Source organism: Momordica charantia, assembly GCF_013281855.1.
Source record: "Momordica charantia cultivar OHB3-1 chromosome 3 unlocalized genomic scaffold, Mcharantia_2.0 BLBB01000003.1, whole genome shotgun sequence".
Classification (NCBI taxonomy): domain Eukaryota; kingdom Viridiplantae; phylum Streptophyta; class Magnoliopsida; order Cucurbitales; family Cucurbitaceae; genus Momordica; species Momordica charantia.
This window is the reverse complement of record NW_028275161.1, coordinates 7,366,374-7,392,544: the sequence shown is the minus strand read 5'-3', so window position 1 is coordinate 7,392,544 and position 26,171 is coordinate 7,366,374. Positions and strand designations below refer to the sequence as shown.

General features: G+C 39.7%; 1 protein-coding gene and 2 long non-coding RNA genes across 3 annotated transcripts; all 3 read left to right on the top strand.

The window, feature by feature from the left end:
• Positions 1 to 7,774: 7,774 nt before the first annotated feature.
• LOC111024476 (ABC transporter F family member 4) lies at positions 7,775 to 11,793 on the top strand. Its single transcript, XM_022302168.2, has 2 exons — positions 7,775 to 8,038; positions 9,411 to 11,793. Exon 2 carries the CDS (start codon positions 9,424 to 9,426, stop codon positions 11,611 to 11,613), a length of 2,190 nt encoding a protein of 729 aa, XP_022157860.2. The 5' UTR covers positions 7,775 to 8,038; positions 9,411 to 9,423; the 3' UTR covers positions 11,614 to 11,793.
• An 874-nt stretch (positions 11,794 to 12,667) lies between these two features.
• On the top strand, positions 12,668 to 15,804 carry LOC148212272 (uncharacterized). The gene is made up of 3 exons (XR_015789858.1): positions 12,668 to 13,735; positions 13,817 to 13,861; positions 14,847 to 15,804. It is a non-coding gene; the product is annotated as an uncharacterized LOC148212272 (long non-coding RNA).
• A 510-nt stretch (positions 15,805 to 16,314) lies between these two features.
• LOC148212271 (uncharacterized) lies at positions 16,315 to 24,505 on the top strand. Its single transcript, XR_015789947.1, has 3 exons — positions 16,315 to 18,393; positions 18,505 to 18,641; positions 24,140 to 24,505. It is a non-coding gene; the product is annotated as an uncharacterized LOC148212271 (long non-coding RNA).
• Positions 24,506 to 26,171: the final 1,666 nt, after the last annotated feature.

The window sequence follows — 26,171 nt, the reverse complement described above, 5'->3', positions numbered from 1 at the left end:
GCTATTATCCTTAGTAATGCTTGTTAAATAATGATGTTGGATATTGAGCATGATTGGGTTATTATCTCATTATTAGAAAGTTGTCTATGTTGTGGAAGCATGCTGGATTGTACTTGTGAGTTGAAAGATGCAGGGTTAGTAGTATAAAAAAGTATATAGTAAGACTCTGGTGAGAGTTGGATTCTTGGAGGGAATGAATGAGTGGGTGTCATGGCCTCGGGTATAAATGGTCGGGGGCTGATACGTCACTAATGGAGTGAATGAGTGAGTGTCAGGGCCTCGGGTAAAAATGGTCGGGGGCTGATACGTCACTAATGGAGTATCGAGGCCTCGGGTATAAATGGTCGAGGGTCGATACGAGGAGTCCTTTGGAAGGAAGACTATTAGGGCCTTGGGTATAAATGGTCAAGGGCCAATAGATGGTGAAGTCATCAGGGTCTCGGGAATAAATGGTCGAGGGCCGATGCAGTAGTGTCGGGGCTTTAGGTGTAAATGGTCAGGGGCCGACTCTACTCGAAGGAGATAATTGTGGAAGGTTAGGATAACTGTGATAAGCGTAGAGGTACTTGTGATGTTAGGGAGACTAGAGGTTGGTTGTTTACGTGCTTCCTGGTTGTGGTTGTCACTAAATTTTATGGAATATGTTTATGTTTGAATGCATAATGTATTAAAAAGCATGACTACGAATGTTTTTTGATATAGTTGAGCATGATGTGTGTGTGTGTTGGTGAAGGCTACTTACGGAGTATATTTTATATACTCACCCCCCCCCTACAATGATTGTTTCAGGTGAAGGACTTGTGGGCGACCATGGTGATGGGACGGAGGAGACATGACGATCGAGGACCATAGGCTGCTTAGTCACTCTTGCTTAGCTTAAGTGATTAGTTAAGACCTTATGTTATGGTCAATAAACTATTTGTTCGTATTTGAATAATTGGGAGATTCCCCCTTGTTGTTAGTTTCATTTCGGGATAGGTGTCTATTTTAGTTTTATTCCATTCATTGAGTTTTGCCTAGTTTGAATAATAAACTTGCCTCGTGAGGTGGTCCACGAATGTTGTTGAATGATATTCTAAGAGATTGATTTATCGTTAAATTGATGAGAATTGGAACTTGATTTTATATATTTGTTTGTATAGGGAGTTGGTATGACGTACTTGGGGGTTAAGTTTAATTAGTTGGGTAGTTAACGTGATCTAGAATTGTGTGGGAAATTCTGGGTCGTTACACTATTGAATACGACCTGCTTTATGATTGTTACAAATGTTGTTAGGTGTCATAAACGAAGTGATCCTGATTCGTTCATGCAGAAACTGATGGGATGTGATTTTCGAAGCGGAAGCGGATCATCATTCATGAATTTATTAGAAACAAAATCAAACAAGTGCAAAAATGAAAACACAGGGAAAAAATGTTATTACCTTTGAAGAACTCTTCTTCAAGTTAATTTCCACCTGAACACCACCACTAAATCTTCTGTGCTATCCTCTTGGGTCTCGAGAACATGCTTGTGGGAGCGTTCGTTTGGAACGAGAGGGAGAATTTAGAGAGATTTAGATGGAGAGAAATGCTTGGGAGTCTTGTGTCATTCACCGCTCTGTTTTGCAAAACTGCAAAACCAAATAACAAAAATAGTGACGTGGGGTATACCCCACGTCACTTAACTCCCCACTCCCCTGCAATTTTGCAGGGGAGTAAAATATTAATTATATATTTAATTTATATATTAATATATATATATTAATTATTTATTAATTATTTATTTATTAATTAATATGACTAAATATATATATCTATATATAAATCAAATAAATAATTAACACTTAATTATTTATTACAAAAATAGAATAATATTCTGTAGCAATTCTCTCGTATAACCTATAATCGTAATGTACATCTTATGCACATTATTTTTTAACCTATAGTTTTAATATGAATCATATTCATATTAATTTTATTTGAATCTCATTCAAATAATTTCTCTCATAATATATAGTTTCAATTTGCATTAACTATAATGTATCAATATACATATAATCCCTTAAGCAATTTGAACATTTCAAAATTTTCCAAAAAAATTTAATCCTCGTTTTACCTGTTATGAGCTAGCAAGGGGACCTAATGGACCTACCGATCAGAAGCTCCAACGATACGAGACTAATCAGTCAAACTCATTGACCGAGTTAATCAACATTCGTTAACTGTGGGTCACTCCACTAAAGACCCGCAGCAGCACTCTTCTTACTGCAGAATGTTTTCGTGTCCACGGTTATACGACCATTAATGACAAGTCAATCCTTCACGAGTGCTCGTAACTCAAGCTGGGTCAAATTACCGTTTTACTCCTCAGTTACATCTTACTCCTTAAATACCACTGCTCCTCTAATGAACAACCCGGTTATGGTCTTACCAATAACCAGAAGTCCCTCTCAGGACAGTGAGAAGGTGGGGCCACTTGTTCAAGTACCGGAGTCTGCATTCAAGAGAATACTCATCTACTCTCTAAAGTCGGGGATGAGTGAATTACATCTTTTGAAGTTATGTTCCTAGCTCCCCACTCAGTCTCTTCCCCAAAAAGGTAGGAATATTGAGTCGGCGACTCGGGCCACTCTCACCCATACAAATCAAAAGACGAGCCCTCACAGGCAGGAGTCCATAACTCGCTCAAAATTAAGAATGAGTTGTCTGGTCATCCTATGAAATATTAATCTGTTAGTCAACGGCGTTACATCTAAAGATTAGCTATTTCGTAGTCCGGTCTTAGACAAAGTCATTGTATAGGATACCCTCACTCGCATGTCTCCACACGAACGACTTGGATCGAGTCGTCTGTACCATTTACAAAGTGGGCCGTATCCATAGTGTTGCTAGGATAAGGTACCCAGCCTTATAAATATACTATAGACCTTTTAGGTTATTCATGAGACATTATCCACTCGTATATCAGGGGTATATCAAATATATACCTAGTATATCAGGGGTATATCAAATATATACCCAGTATATCAAATTTATACCCAAAATATATACTGTCCCGGTTACATGATAATAACCTTGGATATTTAGTTTATTGGATTTTGGACAATACAATGCTATGAATTCAACAACACATTTATTGAATAAAACTTTATTGAATATACATTTGTTTTTACATTAATACAAACTACGAGTTTAGGGCAATATACCCAACAGAAACATGTGAGCGAGGGTGTTCTACACAATGAGATTGTGTAAGACTGACCCTGAAATAATCATTGTTACGTATTAACACTATTTACGGATATTTCATTTATCGATGACTTAGATAACTTTATCTAAATCCTGAGCCGTCTATGAACTGCTATTTATTAAAGATTCTCCCTTGATCTGCATAGGTGAGAGTAAGCTCATTAGTGCTGCTCAATATGCCTCCCATTATAGGGATAAGACTGGGTAGATAGCTGGGGACATATAATTAGCAAGACAGAATTCACTCCTACCCGATTTAGGGATAGTAGAGAGGTTGTTCCCTTAAGGGCTGATCCCGGGTCTTGAACAAGGGGCACATCATCTCACTGGCCTGAAAGGAATTGGATTTAGTGATTTGATCCTAAATCAATTGTTCATTAGAGGGATAGTGATACTTAAGGAGAAAGATGTAACTCAGGGGTAAAACGGTTGTTTGACCTAGCTGAGGTTACGAACGGCCTATGAAGGATCAACTTAGCGATGACGGTTATATCAAATGGACACAAATATACCTACAATGAGGGGAGTGCATCTATAGGCTATAGTGGACAGTCCTGTTAGTTAACGAATGTTGATTAACTAAGTTAAAGAGTTTGACTAGTTAGTCTTGAATCGTTGGAACCCATGATCTGTAGGTCCATCGAGTCTCCATGCTAGCTCATAAAGGATAAAATTGATGAACTAGGTGAAACAAGAATTTGAAGTGTTCAAATTCGATTTTTAAGGAATATTGTATTTTATATGAGATACAATATATAATTTAATAATTAATTGAGAATGAATTATATTGGAGAGTATCACTTATTTAAATTAGTTTTAAATAAGTTTAAAGTATGAAAAAGAGTTGTAATTTGATTAATGTGATTAATCAAGCTTAGGTGTCAAAGACTAATTAATATGAGATATTAATTTGGCTTGGTTTTTGTTTTAATAGAAAATTGATATTTCAATTTTTGTTTTTATAAAAAATTAGTTTTCTAAAAGTTTTATTTAAACAATCAAGTTAGTGGAAAAATCCAACTTCAAAGTTGGATTTTCCCACTAACTAGTGGTTTTTGAAGTGTTTCTTCAAAGCAATGACACCTATCTTTTACATGTTAGTGGGGTTTGAAGTGGAAGGCATGCAAGGCTTGTCCTTGCATGCATTTGGTCTTTATAGAGGTGATGAATATCACTTGGAGAAAGCTAATGCTTCCTTGCATAAGTGCATAATGTTTCCACTCAAATTTCTATTGTTTTCTCCTAGCCGTTAGTACTTTCCCTTTGCTTTCACTCATAAATCGGTCCCACAACCGTGTTCATCAACCCGAGGATAGCACAGATTTGCCGTTGGTGGTCCCATTGAGTTAGAAGAAGAAGTTATAGTGGAGGTCTTCAAAGGTATAAAGTTAATCACTTCCTCTTTACCTTTTCCATCATATTTTCCAGCATGCTTCTTTTAGTTAAATTGTTTCATTAAGTGTATTATGATCCTTAGCTTCCGCTGTGCATGTCTAAAGTTCCATCACAATGTATATATTTGATATATAGTATATATTTAATATACAGTGTATATTTTTGTTATATGGTGTATATTTGATACACAAGTGGATAATGTTCCAGTAATAACCTAAATGGTCTATAGTGCATGGATAAGATTAGATACCTCATCCTTGCCAAGAGGAAGAGCCTTCATCTCATCTCATCCCGTATAGAGGAAGAGCTTCCAATATAGCTCATCTCGACCGGCTAGAGGAAGAGCTTCCATCAAAATAGCTAATCCTGGCCAAGAGGAAGAGTTTTCATCATAGCTCATCCCCACCTAGAGGAAGAGCTTCGATATCAGCTCAACCCCGGTTAAAGGAAAAGCTTCAATTAAGCAGCTCATTCCTGATTAGAGTAAGAGTTGACATCAGATAGCTCATTCCAAACATAAAGGAAGAGCTTCCATGATATGATCATATTCGGACAAGAGATCCAAAAATCAACCTACGTCAGTGAAGAGGAAGATAAAGATGGGAAGCTCCCTAAAAGGAGGATGGATTTCAACGAGTATCCAGAAAAGATGCCACAATCTGAGAACAAGTCTACCGCACGCACGTTGACTACACGGCACACCCCACTATCATGGGCAAACCTCACAAGGCGACGCCTTCCGTGCACACGACATCGCCCATTATCGCAAGCTTCATCGCGCGCCCACGCACGACAATCCCCGCACGCATGCTCATGCCCCAACGCGCGCACCAACCACCTAGCCGCACGCCCCGCGCGTACCCCACCAGACACAACCGTGCACCGTTACACGCCTACTTACCCGTGCGCCCGCCGACCACTTACCACGCTAGTGCCTGCATGCCATGCCATGCTAACCTCTCGTAAGAGTCCAGCACCTGCCCCAGCGCGTGCGCCTGCCTGACTGCTGCCAGCGCTTGTTCGCCCGCGCGCCCCTACCTCGCCAACCTTATCAACCTCGCAGCGCCCTCGACCACGCGCCCATGCTCGCACGCCTCTACCTCGAACACCCGTGCGCCCCTACTGCTCGCCTATGCCATGCCACCCGCACGCACACTACCGCTCGTCTGAGTGCGCCAACTGCCATGCCAACCTTCTAACGCGCCTCGCATGCCATCGCACGCACCCCAACTTACGCCTGTGTGCGCACGCCCAGCGCCTACCCCTCGCGCTCGCCACACCGCCAGCCCCTCATGGGCGCCACCTCGTTTGGCGCCAAAATTGGAGTGTCCTGCCGCCCACTCATTGACAAATTAGGAAAAGATTTCTTTTTCTTATTTTGTCAAACACTTGTGGGAATTATTTTTGCTTTAGATTTTTATTTGCTTTTATTTTATAGCAAATATCTTTTTAGACAAATATTTTGCTAGAGTGTATTTTTCCTTGGATTTTATTTTGCTTGCTTGATTAGCAAGTTGGTGCATTTTAGGCAAGTTTTTCATTCTTTGGGAATTTATCATTTTTAATTTTTAATTTTTTATATTGTTATTTTTCTTGTAAAGACCATGGGTCTTAGCCTATAAATAGGCTTGCACCCCTCTTGTATTTCACACCTTACGTCGAAGTTATGAAGTTTAGAATTTGAGCGTTTCTCTCCTTGCTGTGTGCAAACCCCCCTAAAAATACCGAATCCCTTTATGTGGTTGAACTTAGGTTTTCATATTTTACCCCTCGAAGTATGCTTGTTTGATTGGTCATCAAACTTGTGGAGTGTTTCCGGCCTTAAGCATAGTGAGTATTCTGTCAGCTCAAGGTAACGACTGCAAAGGTAACCTTTCTAACCCTTAGCCTTTCGGGTTGAAACCATCTATACGATTGTGTTCAAGTGGCTTAAGGCTCGAGTAGTCCAATACCCTTGGGTTGTCGCGTATCATTCAATCTCAACTCATCCTTATATAGAGGAAGAACTTCCATATCAACTCGACTCCGGTTAGAGGAAGAGCTTCAATCAAGTAGCTCATCCCCGGTTAGACTAAGAGCTAACATCAGATAGCTCATCCCAACATAGAGTGAGAGCTTCCATATCAGACAGCTCATCCCCATATAAAAGGAGGAACTTTCATATCAGCTTGGCCCCGGTTAGCATAAGAGCTTCGATCAGACAGCTCAGCCCTCTATAGAGTAAGAGCTGACATCAGATAGCTCATCCCAACATAGACGAAGAGCTTCCATCAGATATCTCATCCCCACATAGAGGAAGAGCTTCGATATCAGCTTGACCCCAGTTAGAGTAAGAGCTTTGATCAGACAGCTCATCCCTCTATAGAGTAAGAGCTGAAATCGGATAGCTCATCCCAACATAGAGGAAGAGCTTCCATAAGATAGCTCATCCCACATAGAGGAAGAGCTTCCAAATCAGCTCAACCCCGGTTAGAGGAAGAGCTTCGATCAAACAGCTCATCCCTCTATAGAGTAAGAGCTGACATCAGACAACTCATCCCAACATAGAGAAAGAGCTTTCATCTCAACTCATCCTCACATAGAGGAAGAACTTCCATAATAGCTCATCCCTTATTAGAGGAAGAGCTTCGATCAAGCAACTCATCCTCATTTAGAGGAAGAACTTCCATCATCTGATCATATTTGAGCGAGCATGATAGACCTAACTTAGGTGCTGTCGACATACACTCGAATGAGGGCAACCAAATACAAAGTACGCATGCCAAACTCCTAAAGGGCTGTTTGGTTCAAGGTTTCAAAAATGATGCCTGGGATTAAGATACCTAGGAATAAGATGCTTGGAAAAATAAGAAAAATTTTCGAAATTTTTTGCACAAAATAGAAAACAAATCAAGACAAATTGCAATTGGTAACTCGTGTACGTTGTTCACGAGTTTTGACTTTAACCAGAAGCACCCTAGTTTTGTAAATAGTTTTGGGATGTACCCTATTTCAGATTTCTATTATGTTATTTTATTTTAGTTTGTGATGTACCTTAAATTTGTAATTTATTTTTTTAAATCATATTATTTATGAAATTAGCCCGAGATAGAATTTCTTATCCTCGAAATTTCTCCAATTTCCTTTAGAAATTAGGTTTATGTATTCCTTTTTAACAACAAAAGTTACGGTATTCTCTCTCTTTATAGTTTCCAATTTCCAATTTCCCCTCTCCGACCAGCCACCGTTATTGTCCTACCATCTCCTCCCTCCCAACGAGATCCACGCAATTACCATAACTCCGGCGAGATTCCAGTACCAGCGTGGTCGAACTCAGCAAATTCCTCGAACAACCTCGGATTTTAAAACCCACACTCTTCTGAAGTCGGATCGGACTTAAACTAGTAAATTCCCTTAGCGACCCGCGTCCCAGGTTAGATTAATTTGCTGTTTGATTTTGGATTTGTTTGCTTACGGCTTAATTTGGGTCTAGTTTGAGTTCGTTTGTTTAGATTTTTGCTCCTTTGTTTGCATTTTCAAATGATGTTGTTTCTATTTGATTGCTCTTCTGTATTGATGTGTGATGACCATGGCGAAAAATTTGTACCCATCGAGGCTTGAACTCATAACTTTAAGTCTATTTGAGAATGGAACTAACCCATAAAATTATTCATGTTTTGGATTCTTTAGGGATCGTCGGATAGTGATTTCGTTTTTTGTTATATGTTTTTCAAAATTGTGCTTATTTTCTCACTATTTCTTTGCTATGGTTTTCACCTTTTCTTAAAGAAACACTTGAATGCTTGCCAAATTTCAAAACAAAAACTAATTTTAAAAGACTCTTGCTTTTAGTTTTCGTGATTTGGCTTCAATTTTGAAAACATTTTACGTGAATGGATGAAAAAACTAAGAAACTTGTGGGCGGAAATAGTGTTTGTAAGCTTAATTTCAAATACCAAAAGCCAAAAAAAATCAAATAGTTATCAAACAATTTTTGTGGTTTCTCAACTGTGTGCTTGTGTTTCTATTCTTGAACGAAAATTCAATGCTTTGTTGTTAAATCTGCAATTTGACTTGTCTGGTTTATTATGCTTTGGCTTTTTCATATGAACAATTAATTCTGTCATAAATAGTTATTTTATATGGTTCCTCATAAATATTGTTTGTTTAAACATGAATTTGAAATGAACTTTTAGAGTCCTTTTTGCTTTCTCAGAGAATTGTGTGCAAATAATGTGTTAAGTTGTAGTTTAAAACACAGAGCTTTGATTAGGCATAAACAAAGCATATTATGTTGTGGTGAATGATCTCTTGTAACTTGAGCTCTGTTATAGATTTCGAGGGTATATTTTAGAGGTTATAGTTCTTCACTAATCAATGGTCTAATAGTCCTGATCAGGTCCTCCTAATCATTTCTTATACTATATGTTATTTACTAAGTTTTCTTGTTCGCATTGAACTTATTATTGTTCGATATGTGTAAATTTCTTTTGATGCTCTAAATTTGTCATTAGTTTGAGTGTTTCAATGCTATGTTTCTTTTTAAATCTGTAGCTGTGTAAAAGAAATTGTATTTATTTACTTCTTTTTTGTCTGCTTGTGGTCATGACTGATTTTTGAGAACATGACATGACATGGTAGTATGTATTGCATGTTTATGTTTTTAAGATAATTTCATTTTTTCGTCTGATCCCTACGTTACGATAATAGAAGGTCAATGTTGTTGTTATATGTTCGGCTTGGAGAACTCATATTGATGGTTTCTGTGTTAATGTTAGAGTAAATATTTTTTTTTCCATTATCAGATTGATTGTTGCAATGGGAAGGAAGAAAACAGAAGAAGGTGGTGGAAACGCCAAAGTTAAGCCTGGTAAAGACGTTTCTGGGAAGAGAGAGAAGCTTTCAGTTTCAGAAATGCTTGCCAATATGGATCAGAAATCGGATAAACCGAAAAAGGGATCTTCATCTTTGAGCAGTGGTGCTAAGCCTCAAGCAAAAGCTCCAAAAAAGGTCGCATCTTACACTGATGACATTGATCTCCCTCCCTCAGATGATGAGGAAGAAGAAATTGTGTCTGATGAGGAGCAACAAAGTAGCAGTTCCCAGAAACAGCTACCGTGGCAGGACAGGGCTGATGTAAAGCCTCTGGAGGTTGCTGTTAGTGACAAAGAGTTGAAAAAAAGAGAGAGGAAAGATATGCTTGCTGCCCATGCTGCAGAGCAAGCGAGACAGGAAGCTCTAAAAGATGACCATGATGCTTTCACTGTTGTAATCGGTAGTCGAGCTTCAGTTATTGATGGTAATGATGAAGCTGATGCAAATGTCAAAGACATAACAATTGAGAATTTCTCTGTTTCAGCTAGAGGGAAAGAGCTGTTAAAAAATGCATCAGTGAAGATATCTCACGGGAAGAGGTATGGTTTAGTTGGGCCTAATGGGATGGGAAAGTCTACATTATTAAAGCTCCTAGCTTGGAGGAAGATACCGGTTCCTAAAAATATCGATGTTCTCTTGGTCGAACAAGAGGTTGTTGGCGATGATAGAACTGCGCTTCAAGCAGTTGTTTCTGCTAATGAGGAGCTGGTCAAGCTTCGGCAAGAAGTTGCAGATTTGCAGAATTCTGACGGTGGTAAAGATGAAAACGACGGGGATGATGATGCAGGAGAGAGGCTTGCTGATTTATATGAAAGGTTGCAGCTGTTGGGATCAGATGCAGCTGAGGCCCAAGCTTCCAAAATTCTTGCTGGACTGGGTTTTACCAAGGATATGCAAGCACGACCAACCCGTTCATTTAGCGGTGGATGGAGGATGAGAATTTCATTGGCTCGGGCTCTTTTCGTTCAGCCCACACTTTTATTACTAGATGAACCCACAAATCATCTAGACCTTAGGGCTGTTCTCTGGTTGGAGGAGTACCTGTGTCGGTGGAAGAAAACTCTTGTCGTAGTATCACACGATCGAGATTTCCTCAACACTGTCTGCAGTGAGATTATTCATCTTCATGACTTTAAGCTTCATTTTTATCGTGGAAATTTTGACGTTTTCGAAAGTGGGTACGAGCAGCGTCGGAAGGAAATGAACAAGAAGTTTGAGATATATGATAAGCAGGTGAAAGCAGCTAAGAGGTCTGGAAACAGGGCTCAACAGGAGAAGGTGAAAGATCGAGCAAAGTTTGCTGCTGCTAAGGAAGCCTCAAAGGACAAGTCCAAGTCCAAGGGAAAGGTTGATGAGGATGATCCCCTCCCAGAAGCCCCCAGAAAGTGGAGAGATTACAGTGTTGAATTCCACTTTCCCGAACCGACCGAGCTCACCCCACCGTTATTACAGTTGATTGAAGTCAGCTTTAGTTATCCAAATAGGGAAGATTTTAGACTTTCTGATGTTGATGTGGGTATTGACATGGGAACACGCGTTGCTATTGTCGGGCCCAATGGAGCGGGAAAATCTACTCTTTTGAATCTCCTAGCAGGTGATCTGGTACCAACAGAAGGCGAAGTTCGGAGGAGTCAGAAGTTGAGGATTGGGAGGTACTCACAGCATTTTGTAGACCTTCTGACAATGGAGGAAACGGCAGTTCAATATCTTCTTCGTCTTCATCCCGATCAAGAGGGCCTTAGCAAGCAGGAGGCTGTTCGTGCTAAGTTGGGGAAATTTGGACTCCCTAGCCACAATCACCTCACGCCAATTGCTAAACTATCTGGGGGCCAAAAAGCCAGGGTTGTTTTTACCTCAATTTCCATGTCGAAGCCACACATATTACTGCTTGATGAACCGACGAATCACTTGGACATGCAGAGTATTGATGCACTTGCAGATGCCTTAGACGAGTTCACTGGTGGAGTTGTTCTGGTCAGTCATGATTCCCGACTCATATCACGCATCTGTGAGGACGAAGAGAAAAGTGAAATTTGGGTTGTTGAAAACGGTACCGTGGAATCGTTCCCTGGAACTTTCGAGGAATACAAGGAAGAATTGCAGAAGGAGATTAAAGCCGAGGTTGATGATTAGATCAGTAGTGTAATCTTGAGAAAGGTGTTAGATTTTCAAGTTGCACCTTCTACTTTGTCCTTTTTGGTTTCTGAGGTTTATTTTAATATCTTACAATTCATGAGTTTTGCTTATGATACTGTAACATATTCTACGAAAAACTTTACAATATTAAAATACTGTCTTCCCTCCTCTCGTTTACTGGCCTTGTTTCTGCTCTCTGATTATATTTCTCGGCTACCGAAAATGGGCCTATAGTTTGTACGCAATTTGAATTTTGTTTGACCAAATGGATTCAATAAATATTTGGTAGAATTATTTTTCAAAACTATTTTTGAATCTTGTGAACGTGTTTTATTCTGAATTGGAAACTTTAAAATGCATAATTACATTATAAAAAATCTCGTGAAATCTGAATTGGAAACTTTAAAATATATAATTACATTATAAAAAATCTTTTGAAAAACATATTATTTCACGTATAAATTTGTTTCATTTATGTAAAGCATAATATATTATAAAATTTATAAAATATATGTTAAAATTAACAATTTATAAGATCCAATTAAACAGGTAACTATATAGTTTACAAATATCATGTGTTTAAAAAAAAACATAGAAATCATGAAATTCAATTATATTTTATATTAAATACTTTGATTTCAAATTTCTGTTTTTAGATCACCCATCAAATTGTACCTTTAATTATTTTATTTTATTGAATATATTTCGTGTCGCCTCACTCGTAATTATGGTAAAGTTAATGTAGACTAAACCTTCAAATTCTATACTAGGCAAACTCAATAATTAGGTTAAATATTGGGTTTAAGAAGTCAATGAAGTTCACGAATATGGAATAAGTAATACTATATTTTAAACATATACTCAACATTTCAATACCAGGTGGGATAAATTAAAACTCAATCCGACAGTAAATCACTAAATCTATGAAGCTAATATAATTACCAAACGTAAATTCAACTTTCTAATTCCAAATATGTTCATCAAAGACCATGAAAAGAATTTGTTGATGAATGAAAAGAATTTTTGCATAGGCAAAGGTTGCTCTGATACCAAGAGAAGATATGTAGCAATACGGTGAATACTCTCTATGTATGACAACTAGAGAGATTGGTGCATATTTATACAGAGAAGAATAATACAAATATGGGAGAATAAAATCATTGACCACAATCGTGGCCACTGATAAGGGGGCAATAAGCTGACATATTAATGAGATTACATTGGGAAGGAAATAAAAGATATTTTGTAACGCCCCGAGTCCCTCAGAATAGTTAGTCTCGAATCAGGAGATTTTTCATTTAATTTCTAAATTAATGGTTAATTAAATTTATACATATTCATCGGGCTCTAAACTCCAATTAAATTGATATTCACCGGACTTCGTGTAATGGGTCTTGTTTTAAGATGGAATGGATTTCTTTCTCCTCTTGGGCTTAGATATGTTGGGCTTTTGGGTTGGGTTGGTTTTAAAACAAAAAGAAAAAAAAAGGGAAAACCCTAAGCTCCATCTTCTCCTTCCTTCTCCTTCACGTTGATAGCAGCCGCCCCCCAGTCCACTTTCCCTCACCGGCGACCATACCTCACGGCGGCGACGGAAGCGGCGGCGCCTTCTCGAAACAGCAGCAGCGGCGGCGAGTTCGTCACAGCAGCGGGCACGACGGCGTCGCGGTGGGGCAGCAGTCATCTTCCCGCTGCTTTGCGGCGTTTTCCGACGTGGGTATTACGTTCTCGCAGCGGCGGCGCTCCTTCGGATCGAACAGCAGCAGCGGCGGTGCTCCTTCGGCAGTCGTCGACGGTAGCAGCGGCGCGCCTTCAGTTTGCGGTGGCAACGCCGTTTCTGCGGCGTTCCGACGGCGGACCTTGGCCGTGCGCGCTCCGACGACCACCCACAGCCCCGATCTGTGGCCTTTGCTTCCCCTCGACGACTTTAGACGCTTACCCACACCTGTCCGGAGTTCGATTCGCGGTACCCACTCCTATTTAGACTCAAACCAGCATTGCCCATCGCTTTTGGCATCGGAACAGCAAGCCTAAGGACGTTCGAAGCCCGATTTAGGCTACCCACACCTTGGCCAGCTAGATCTAGTTGACCCACACCTATACGAAGTCGGTTTTGGTGGTAATGAGTCATTTGAACCCTTTTAGAATTGATTTCGAAGGCTAAATAGTGTACGTAACTTGCTGTATTTTTTTGTTTTAGTGCTTAGGTGAGAGGTCGACGCAAAACTTAAGGGCGCGGTCGTGTGTAAGTAGACAAGGGGCGTGTGCGTGCGTTAATGTATGCTAAATGATCTCTAATGTGCTGATTTTGTGGCATTTAATACTAATTTTGTTACGTCATTGTGCTAAATAATTCTCGTTGTGTTAGTCGATATACTTGGAGTAGTGTTGGATATTTGTCGATGAAAATGGTGAGATTTCTGCTTTGCTAAACTGTTGAGTATTGCTGTGTTAATGTTTGTTGCCTGGATATGCATGAATTGTTCGGCGTGTTTTGTGAGTTATTATATTTAGTAATGCTTGTTAAATAATGATGTTGGATATTAAGCAGGATTTGGTTATTATCTCATTATTAGAAAGTTGTCTATGTTGTGGAAGCATGCTGAATTGTATTTGTGAGTTGAAAGATGCAGGGGTAGTGGCTTAAGGAAGCATATAGTAAGACTCTGGTGAGAGTTGGATTCTTGGAGGGAATGAATGAGTGAGTGTCAGGGCCTCGGGTATAAATGGTCGGGGGCTGATACGTCACTAATTGAGTATCGAGGCCTCGGGTAAAAACGATCGAGGGTCGATACGAGGAGTCCTTTGGAAGGAAGGCTATTGGGGCCTTGGGTAAAAATGGTCAAGGGCCAATAGATGGTGAAGTCATCGGGGCCTCGGGTAAAATGGTCGGGGCCGATGCAGTAGTGTCGGGGCTCTGGGTAAAAATGGTCAGGGGCCGACTCTACTCGAAGGAGTTAACTGTGGAAGGCTAGGATAGCCGTGATAAGCGTAGAGGTACTTGAAATGATAGGGAGACTAGAGGTTGGTAGTTAATGTGTTCCTGGTTGTGGTTGTCACCGGATTTTATAGAATGTGTCCATGTTTGAATGCTTAATGTGTTGAACAGCATGACTATGAATGTTTCATGATTTTTGTTGAGCATGATGTGTATGTGTTGTTGGTGAGGGCTACTTACGGAGTATATTTTATATACTCACCCCCCCCCCCCTCTACAATTATTGTTTCAGGTGAAGGACTCGTTGGCGACCATGGTGATGAGACGGAGGAGACATGACGAGCGAGGACCATAGTCTGCTCAGTCACTCTTGCTTAGCTTAAGTTATTAGTTAAGACCTTATGTTATGGTCAATAAACTATTTGTTCGTATTTGAATAATTTGGAGGTTCCCACTTGTTGTTAATTTTATTTTGGGATAGGTGCCTATTTTAGTTTTCTTCCATTCATTGAGTTTTGCCTATTTTGAATAATAAAATTGCCTCGTGAGGTGGTCCACGAATGTTGTTGATTGATATTCTATGAAATTGATTTATTGTTGAATTGACGAGAAGTGGAACTTGATTTTATATATTTGATGCATAGGGAGTTGGCATGACGTATTTGGGGTTAAGTTTAATTAGTTGGGTAGTTAACGTGACCTAGAAGTGTGTGGGAAATTCTGGGTCGTTACATATTTGCTATATATGCACTTTGTACTACTGCTTGGTGGAACAACCTCGTTTAGCCACTTGTTCTTAGAGGGAAATTTAGACAATTTAGAGAAGAATTGAGAAATGCCAATATTACATTTTTTAGTTAGAGAATAAGGATCTCTCTCCCATCCTACTGCAATCAAACCTAAAATGGAGAAGTTTCATTTTTTAGAAAAAGGATTGTTTGAATATTGGTCATGCCATCATCCCCTTTCTTGAGTTGTTTGAATATTGGTCATGCCATCATCCCCTCTACTTGCTTCTCAAGAAAGGACAATGGAGAATTATTATTATTCTTGTTGATGCGTGGATTGCGACCTTTCGGTTCTCCTTCCTTCAAGAACTAAACTCGATGATTAAGGGAGCGAATACCTGCAAAACAAACTCGATCTAAACCAGTGTGACCTCCGTCACATGGGCTCTGATGCCTAAGTCAGCAAGGAGAGTAGAGAAGTAATCAGTTTCGAGTATGGAAACTTCCTTACCTTACGGTTAGGCAACATAGCCTATTTATAATTGCTGGGAAGGATCCCATTAGAGCCTTCTAATTGAGCCCTAGCTCTATATCGTCAAGGCCCAACGATTGTTAATCAACAGAAGAGGGTGGATGTTGGGCTCGACCCCGAACATGGGTGTTTAACCTCTTGGCGTTAGATCCGAGCGAAGGAAGCCGCATTGTACCTTGGCCCGAAGGCCAAGGTGAGAAGCCAGCGCCAAGGTGGGGTCGACGCAGAAGCGCCATGATGGTCCGGTCTCCGGGTTGTCTTTTGGCATGCGCCGGCCATTTACGTCCTGGGCTAGTCTCCCCTTATCTATGATCTCGAGCTTCAATCTCTTGTCTCGTTTCGGGTCGTTTTTGTTATGTATAACAATTATCACTTCTATATTTGAAATAAAAGTTTTAAAATAATTGCAATAAATAAAAAAAAATGACAAAATAGGATCGAAAGTTTGTTTCTTATAGCCTATTTTATATATAGTATAGATTAAATGTATTTATGTGACTACAACCAAGATTAGAAGAAAGACAAATAAAAATTGTATTCATATAAATTTTTTCTAAGAAAATTTGTTCTCATGATAAATAAAGTTGGGCAACAGGAGAAGAGACATGAGTCTCATTAAAGCTTAGACGCTGAGGGTGGAAGCTGTGTGTTACGGTCGTACATTTTTCAACCGCGCGGCGCCATGATCCAAGCTCGACCATGGCCAGCCTTACGGGGAACTCTAGCCCCAATCTACTTTTCGCACCTTTTGTGGCTTCGTCGGACCTTAGACGAGGTTTTTTCTTCCTCGACTCAGCTTCATTTCACTTTTCCAACCATCTTGGTTCTCGACCACTCGGCCGTCCCGCTCCTACAATGAGCCAGGACCTTACCGGGATGAGTTCTAACCTATAACGAGGTCAGAACGAGCTTAAAAAGCCAACTGGGTACAACCGGGAGATTCCTGCCGCTTAACTATGTCAAAACTAGCTTACCAGACCCATCGGACGCCTTTAAGACCATTCCTGCTGAGAAACTAGTCAATAACGGGCTAAACGACCTTACCGGGTATTGCCGGGATGATTTCTGCCGAGATCCGGACAAGGAATGACTGAACTTGGCAACCGGGATAAGTCTTGCCGCTTATCGGGCAAATACTAGCTTTTTCTCACTTACCGGGTGCCCACCGGTACTGTAGGATGCCACCCCGAGCATCGGGATGTCATCGGGCTTCCCTGAACTCTTGGACACGCATACCGAGAACCGACCCATGGACTTGTATTTATGATCGGGGCCTTTCGGACATCCATCCATCCGGACATAATCGAGGCACGACGACTCCCGCGGCCGTGCCTTGTCGTTCGAGCATACCGTACTACATAACGGCCTCTATGTGCAACCTCCAGCCCATGGGACGAAGCGCGATGCCGGCACACCCGTGCCGTCCGACACTGTCCTTGAGATTCCCATTCTTGAAGGATGACGCCCAAGACCTTAGTCTTGCAACGCTCGTCCACGCCATGACACACGCATGTGCCATGGGGTAGCTCACTTAGGCTACAGGGCCCACGGGTGGTGGAGAGCTGACACCATGCCTCCCCCTAAGGTACATTCTAAGGCATTCTTGGTCTGGCAGGCGTGTACGTGCAAAGTGGCGAGGAGTCACTCGCCAATGTAGAGCGCACGTTTGAACTCCGATTGACACGAAACTTGGCGTACTTGCATATCTCACTTATATGCATCTAACTCTAAAGCCGCTCGTCCAAACTCTCGACGGAACCCTTACTTCTAGGGTCATGGCTCGGGGCCCCCAACTTGCCCCGCTGAGCTTGTCACCGACACCACTGACATCGTCTTCGCCTTGCATTCTGCATATGTCTTCTCTAGGCATTCTTTAGTACATCCATGGGATGTGAAAGGATACACCATCCTCCTTAGTCGTATCACGATACTTCTCTCTCGGCCCTCAACATAGCCAGACGGGCGACATATGCATGTCGCCACCACTTGTCCACTATGTGGGCGTCACAACCTACTCTCTACTAGTATGGTTGTGACATTGTCCATCCACGATGAGGAGGTAGAATCGTTGAGAGCTTTTTTTGCTAAAAAGTCAGCTTCACCATTAATTGATCGAGGGATGTGGCGCAAAGAAATAGCTTCAAAACTATGAGATATCGCTCAAATGTCATGGATCCAAGAGCTTTCATCCCCGATTGAATCAAGATTTCCATTTATGAGATTAATCGCCAGAAGGGAATCCTATTCCACCAACAGCCGAGAGTAGGGAAAATTTTTGGCTAACTGAATACCATCAAGCAGGGCCAAAATTTCAGCATGCAGAGGATTCAAAGGAGCCAACAGGACTAAGGCATTTGCAGCCAAGATCGCACCATTTGAATCCCGAAGGAGAAGACCTAAACCCGTGGAAGAACGAAGACTGCTGCAGGAAGCATCTGTATTTTATTTCAACCAACCTTGAGGTGGAGCAGACCAATAGGTTGGTCATGGTGGTTGCAGAGAAGGTCGGGGTGCGTCTCGAGCTTCCTTGAAGGAGGAGGTATAGGCTATGATCGAAGCAGTCTTGAAATCCAGACCAGGTAATTGGTGGTTTTGAACTAATTTGTTTCTGTCAGACCAGATTGCCCAACATGTCGTAGCCGCCAGGCTGTAATCTTCCGTCTTAATTTGTTCTATGATCAATTCCATAGATGACAAAAAGGAATGGATGGATCCAAGGGAAGACGAACTGAGGGAAGCAGAATAGACCAAATTTGTGTCGCACGTGGGCATTGAAGGAGGGAGTGAGCAGTGGATTCGATAGTCGCAAGGCAGCAAGGACAGTAAGGTGAAACATCCATCCCTCTCTTCCGAATATTGAACATTATTGGAAGAATGTCATGAATTGCTTTCCATAAAAAAATGCTTGATCTTGGAAGGCACACTGATGTGCTAGAGATTCTGCCAAATTTTATTATTTGCTCCGCTAGGTTCAGATTCAATTTTTGACTGCATAAAAAGCCTATAGGCACTCTTCACACTGAAAAGACCCCTTTTGTCATCGTGCCATTGCCACGAATCTGTAATGTTGTGGTTGCTAAGGGGGCTTTTGAGAATTAGCTCAATATCCTCTTGACAAAAAAGAGAAGATATAGTGGGAAGGTGCCATGTACCCCTTGGCCAAATCAGGTTTGAAACTGTGATGTCGCCATTAGAAACGGGTGGAGTGATAGGTCGAAATGTGCTCTCTTTAGGGATCCAAGGATCAAGGAAAGTCCTAATAGAGGTCCCATTACCCACCTTCCTTCGAAGACCAGTAAAGAAGACTCTTCCAGAAGTAGGAAGACTTGGAAGGAGTTTCAGCCTGTAAGAAGTGAGAGTCAGCATAGTACTTGGCTTCTAAAACCTTAGAAACCAGAAGGTTGGGGTGTTTTAGGATCCGCCAAGCTTGCTTAGCAACAAGAGCTTTGTTGAAGCCCTCTAAATCTCGAAAGTTCAAACCTCCTAAGGCCTTTGGCAAACATAAGCGATCCCAACTCATCCAGTGCATCTTCTTATGGTCATTAGTTGTTCCCCACCAAAACAGAGCAAAAAGCTGTGATCATGGCAGAATCCCTTTGGGAGATGAAAGACACTCATAACATAAGATGGAATAGCTTGGCCAATGGTTTTTATCAAAATTTCTCTCTCCCACAGAAAAGAAGTTCCTGTCCAACCTTGCATAATCTTCCAAATTCTATCCTTTAAAAAGATCCAATCTCGACCTTTTCGACATGTGAAGGAAAAAGGCGAATCGAGATAGGATCCAAGGTTTTGAACTAATTGGATGCCAAGAATAGCTTGAAGATAATGTTGCCGATCCAAATGGACATTTGGAGAGAAAATAAGGGCAGATTTGGAAAAATTGATACATTCGCTCGAAGCTTTTCCATAATCTGCAAGAAGTTGCCGAAAAAAAATACATTCTCGTTCATCTGACTGTAGGAAGTTCAGATTGTCATTAGCGAAAAGCAGGTGAGAAATAGTGGGCCTCGAGTGATTAAAAGAAACTCCAGCGATATGGCCCATGGAATTAGCATGGTGAAGAAGCAATGATAGACCCTTTGCACAAATAAGGAACACATATGGGGAGAGAGGATCACCTTGTCTGATCCCACGGGAAAGGGAGAAAGATCCCTTAGCCTCGCCATTAATCAGGATAGAAAAACGCACCGAAGAAATCCAATTCATGAGGAGTGAGATCCATTCATGCGCAAACCCCAACTTGTACATAATTTCTTTGAGATAAATCCACTCAACCCGATCAAAAGCTTTGCTTAGGTTGAGCTTTAGAGCTGCCATGCCAGAGAGGCCGTTTTGTGACCCTGAATCGTGTGAAGGCATTCATGACCGATTATAATATTGTCCGTAATAGCTAGGCTATTAAGAAAAGCCGACTGCTCGTGCGAGATAATGTTTCCAAGGACTGGCAAGAACTTTGGCCACAATTTTGTAGGCTACGTTACATAAACTAATGGGGCAATAATCAGAGACAGATTTTGGATTCTTAATCTTTGGAATAAGAGCAATGTTTGTTGCATTCCAGTGTTCTAAGCTCCCATTGTTGTTCAGAATTCGGAGACACTCATCAATGGTTTGTGGACCAACAATATCCCAGTAACGTTGATAGAAGAAGGCCGGATAACAGTCAGGCTCGGGGGCCTTCGTTGGGAACATTTGCTTAACAGCCAAAAGAACCTCATCACCAGTGTAAGGAAGGAGTAGCCGCTGATTTGTTGACTGAGTTACTTTAGTTGGGATGAACTGAAGGACTTTCTCAAGATCTGTAGGAGTAGGAGTAGATGAGGCGAACATATTTTCAAAATAGGAGATGGAAGTTACCTCTATCTCATGAGCATCCTCCATCCAACTTCCATTGGCCATATTGATTCCACGAATAGTGTTCTTGCTTCTGCGCACGGTGGCTTTCTTGTGGAACCATTTGGTATTGCTATCACCCCATTTAAGCCAATCTTCACCAGATCTTTGCTCCTAATATATTTCCTCTTGTTCAAGAAGACCAGCCAAATGATTTTCCAGAGCGTGAATCAAATTAAAATCGATGGGAGGTGGCTGGTTATAGGCTGCTGCAAGGGCAGCTTTTTGCTTCTTGATTTGTAAGAAGAGATCCCGAATAAGAGAAGAGCCCCATGAAGATAGAGCCAACGAGGTAGCTTTATGATTTATGGAGAGAGAATGGCCATTGTTCGGATAATTCCAATTACCAGCTCCCAATATAACTGATCTGCAATCAGAATGGCGAGTCCATAGTTCCTCGAATTTAAAAGGCTTACGAAAAGATCTGTGCCTTCGAGAAGCCTTGTTACGGATTTCTAAGGCTACTACTTTGTGGTCGGATTGAGATCAATCAAGATGGCGAACAACAACTTCCTTGAAGAGATCTGAGAAGGAGATATTACAGATAAAATGATCAAGGCGTTTCTAGACTTGGGCACGACCAGAGCGGTTGTTGCACCATGTGAAATTATCACCCGAGAACCCCATATAATATAGAGAAGTGAAGTCAAGAATCCTGCGAAAATCAGCTGTAAGGGAGTCATCAGTAGCTGCAGTCCCAAACTTTTCATGGTGCCAAAGTATGGCGTTGAAATTCCCACCCACAAGCTAGGGTGAGTCATCATGATTGTAAATTCGTTTGAGAAGTTCCCAAGTTAATGGACACTTGTGAGTGACAGGATGGCCATAGAAACCCGTGAATCTCCAGCCCACATTATTCCAAGCGATGAAAGAATCAATATGGTGAAAAGAAAAGGAACGAATGGTGACATCCACCGAGTCTTTCCATAATAAGCATAAGCTGCCGCTGAGACCTCTCTTGTTCACTGTAAGACATCTATGGAAATGAAGTCTAAGTTTCATTTATTCCTACGATGATCATTACATTTTGTTTCCAACATAAATAAAACATTGGGGTTAAATTGACTAATGAAGTCACAAGTAATCCTGGATGTCCTAGGGTCCCCCAACCCTCGGACATTCCAGCAAAGAGTTTTCATGGCTCTCGGCGAGGTTACTCAACAACCTTCGTCGATAAAAAATTTGAGTCACCCATCCCATTAGAAGTCTGGTTATGTTTCTGGTTTTTTGGTCGATATTCGATCAAAGTGTCATTCATTTTCCTCTTTGGAGTGATGGAAGGAGTCGATGGATGGAGGAGAGTGCGCATTGATTTTCCCTTTTGCTATGTGCTAATTTCTTCCAAGCACGCAGATTAGAGGGGGATCCCTGAGATTGGCCCGAATTGATGCTGGTATTAATGCAAGAATTAAGGCAGGCGGAAGCAGCCAGCTTTGTAACTTCCTATTGAGCAACCTGAGAATCCTCAACGGTCGAGGTTGAATTAAGAATTGAATGCGCAGGGGCAGGATCCACCAAAGGAGGGCCATGATTTTGTCTGCAATTAATGGGAAGAGGAGCAGGTTTGGAAATTAATCCTTCCACATTAATTACAGCGGTGGGAAATGGTAACATGAGTGGTCACATAACACCGGAGTGTCCTGAGGTGTCACCGGTGGGATGACAGGTTGTGATGTCTGATCGGCGCTTCCATCAGAGGCCAATGATGGAGATTTTGCACCATCAGTGTGGATTGAAGAGGTAGGAGCATCAGGACGTTGCGCTTTAAGAGATCCCTGAAAACAAAGCCAAGGGCCATATTGTTGTTTCATACTAGATAGTTTTTAGTGCATAGCATAAGATTACACATGAAATATATAATATTCTTTTTATTAACAATCTAATGTCATCATTAAGAAGCAGTACAATTTTTCAAGCCCAGCTGACAAACATGGGAAGAAAGAGGAAAACATTATTGGATTTGTATGGAAATCCAAACAAAATGAGATAATGTATGCGAATGGTAAAACTTATTTACACAAATGTATAAAATTTTATAATTTTTATACTTTTAGATTTCTGTGGGTAGGATTTTATTTTAATTTTAATTTTACTCTTATTTATTGCATTTACATTTATTATAGTTATTTGTTTTTTTTAAATATAAAAGATTTAATTTCATAAATTATTATCATAATCCTTTAATTATTGTTGGTTCTATACAAATTTTCAACACTAATACCTTCATTCACTCATTCAAAATCTTAATTTACTCCTTCAAAAAGATTGATTTTCTTGATTTACCAATATTATTAATTACAAAAATATCCACATCATTCTCCCTCCTTTTGTAATTTCCCATCATTCCCCTTATTCAAGTACATGTCTTTCTAAAATCATAGTTAACAACTCACCCTCCAACTACAACCCTTAGATATAAATTAAATTCCATTTAAACTTCCTAAAATCACTATTAGCAAGTAACTCTCCAATTATAACCCTTGGATATATCCGAATTTTTGAGACTTCTAAAATAAAATCACTGTTAGCAATTCGCTCTCCAACTACAATCCTTGGATATATCTGGATATTTCCTAAAATCACTGTTAGCAACTCACTCTCTAACTATAATTATCGGACATATCCAAATTTTTGAGGCTTATAAAGTAAAATCATTGTTAGTAATTCACTCTCCAACTACAACCCTCGGATATATCCGGATATAAACTTCCTTATATCCCCATATATATAATAGTTCACACGAAATCAGAAATCGAAAAAAACCATTAGAGACTACTTAGACATGGAAGGACATTGAAAAGGTTTAACAGTACAAAAAAAAAAACACAGTTTTCAACATTGTACAATTTTGAAAGAGAAACTATTAGGATATATTGCAATGCAAACCTTTCAATCGGGATAAACGGAGACAAACTGCTCCGACAATGGAGGGGGACCAGAGACGAAGGAGCGGATCGAAATGGCAAGTTTTTGAATAAGAATCACAGAGACGGTGGTGAGATAAGAAGAACGGATATGGCAGTTGGAGAAGGAGGCACCTAGACGGCGGCAGAGGCGAAGGAATGCAGAGACGATCGATCAAAGATGGAAAACAGAGGAAGCAGAAGAGTTGGAGGAAGGGGTTTCAAATTTTTCGAGAATGGATGATTTTGAGGATTTTTGTAGTTTTGGTATTTTGTTTTTACTTTTGGAAAGTACAATTAAGCAAATTTTAAGGGATTTAAATTGTAACTTCCCAATTTACCAATTTGTGATTTTTAAAATTATTTTATATTACAAAAGGATATACTAGTAATTTGTGTGATGGGTACCATCCTAATTAGGCTTGTTTCATGACAAAAGTGTAAATTTTATATATTTCAATAATTTTATGTAATTATGATTTCTAAATAGCCCATCAATGTACTAATCCCATGTCAAATTGGTTAGGCAAGGAAATGATGAGGACAATTATCTCGATTGGTATGGGGACTTTTGCGTGAAACCAAAAGCAAAGCCGTGAGGGCTATGCCCAAAGCGGATAATATCATAGAATTGTGGAGATACTCGAGGTATTTTGAGTACCGTTGTCCTCAACGATGGGTATTACAGCCATAGTCTAAGTCTAGCTATGTCGGTGAAATATGTTGGAACTGATAGAAAAATTAGATGAAAACGATTGTTATGTCATGATTAAACCACTGTCTTGAAAGTAATTTTGGCACGATCATGGTGCTAATTCGTATGTATGTTGATTGCTCCCCAAGGTTAACATAACTCTGAATTTAGGGTGGACTCGCTTGAGTCGGATGGAATCGAAGAACATGCTCAGAAATTTTGTCAAAAGCTCCTAATGTTTCCTGTGCATAAGGAAACTTGATTTAGTTTAAAAAGGAAAAAGAAAAGAAAAACGTTAGAAAAAAAACGTTTTAACTTTATTAATTAAAACGTTACAAAATAAAATAAATTAATTAATTAAAACATTAAATAATTAATTCAGTAACGTTTAAATAATTAAAAAGAAATAAGACGTTTTTTCAAATTTATAAAAGAGATATTTATTTTACCTTTTTCAATATACTTTGTCATTTCCAACAAAATCCTCGAGTACTCAACAAATAAGTGGTGAGTCTCTGTCCGTACAATATCATACCACTGTGGAGATACTCGGATGTCCATAATACTCTATGTTCCCCTCCATTACGCTTCTTGCTCGTGCCTTCATGCCCCCTTCTTGAAATATGATAGATAGGTGTAACTTCACTCATATTTTGTATCAATATTAGGGATCTTTTTCTGATAGATCTAATCATTTCTTTCATTTAAAATAGAGACCAACAAACAATGGCGCCAAATCCCAATCTTCTGACGGGATTTAAATTACAGTTACACATGTGATTTAAATTTGACTGTTAGATAATAAATCTAATAGAGGCATTAATTTCGCTACCACCATAATTAATAATTGGATATAACTTTTTATTTATGAACTATTATGTCATTTGAGTTGATAATAGGTGAGATTTGTTTTTTTTAAGTACAATCAGTAGAGGGGGAGAAAATTCAAGCTCATGATCATTTGGCTAGAAACAGAATGCCAATTACTACTAAAATATGCTCGTGTTGGCATAATGAGGTGAGAATTGATTTAGTAGCTAATACTACAAAAATATGTACGATCAGCTTAAGCTATAGGTGAGCAAGACATTATAGAAAGACCTCATATTTTTTATATAATATAGAATATTGCTATTCATTTAATATAAATTTTAATTATAAATTTTAATTAATATATAAAACAATGTACTTATCATTTTTCATAAATTTTTTCTTATAGTATTCAAAATACACACTACTAAAATAATCCATAATTAATAGGCTCATGAAATTTTCAATTTTGATTGACTTATCTTTCAAATTTTAGTCTTTTTATTCATATTCTCAATTTTTTTTTAAACCTTAACCTATTAATATAACCTTATCAAAATTGTCCAAATTTAAATGGGGTTGAGACCTTCCATATTTCTTTATATATATATGTATATTTTTTTTAACAACCAATTCTTTGGGAAATTGACTCAGTGACCCTCAAAAGTTTATGGAATGCTCAAATGACCCACCCTGCCTAAATGACCCACTTTAATATTTAATTAAATTTAAAAGGGAGTGAAATTACAGTACTACCCCTTAGTTCAAAAAATCAAACTGTTTGCTCTCCATTCTCTCCATTTTCGCTTCCCCTTTTTCTTCGTGTTGAAACAAAGTGAAAGAAATTGATTTAATCATCGAGGTAAGTTTCGTTTCTTTTAATTTTTCCATTGCTCCGTCGATTTGAATGGTTAGGGCTTCGTTTTTTGTGTGTTGAGGAGTTGAGTGGTTTTTTTTTTCCGTCGATTCTGTTTTCATATGTGTAGATGAACGAATACATGAATGTTAATGCATCTATTAGGTATTTTTCCGTCGATTTCGTTGTCCGATTTTA

What these genes read in the sequence shown, in the direction of transcription:
- LOC111024476 (XM_022302168.2), top strand. Translation starts at nt 9,424, where the DNA reads ATGGGAAGGAAGAAAACAGAAGAAGGTGGTGGAAACGCCAAAGTTAAG.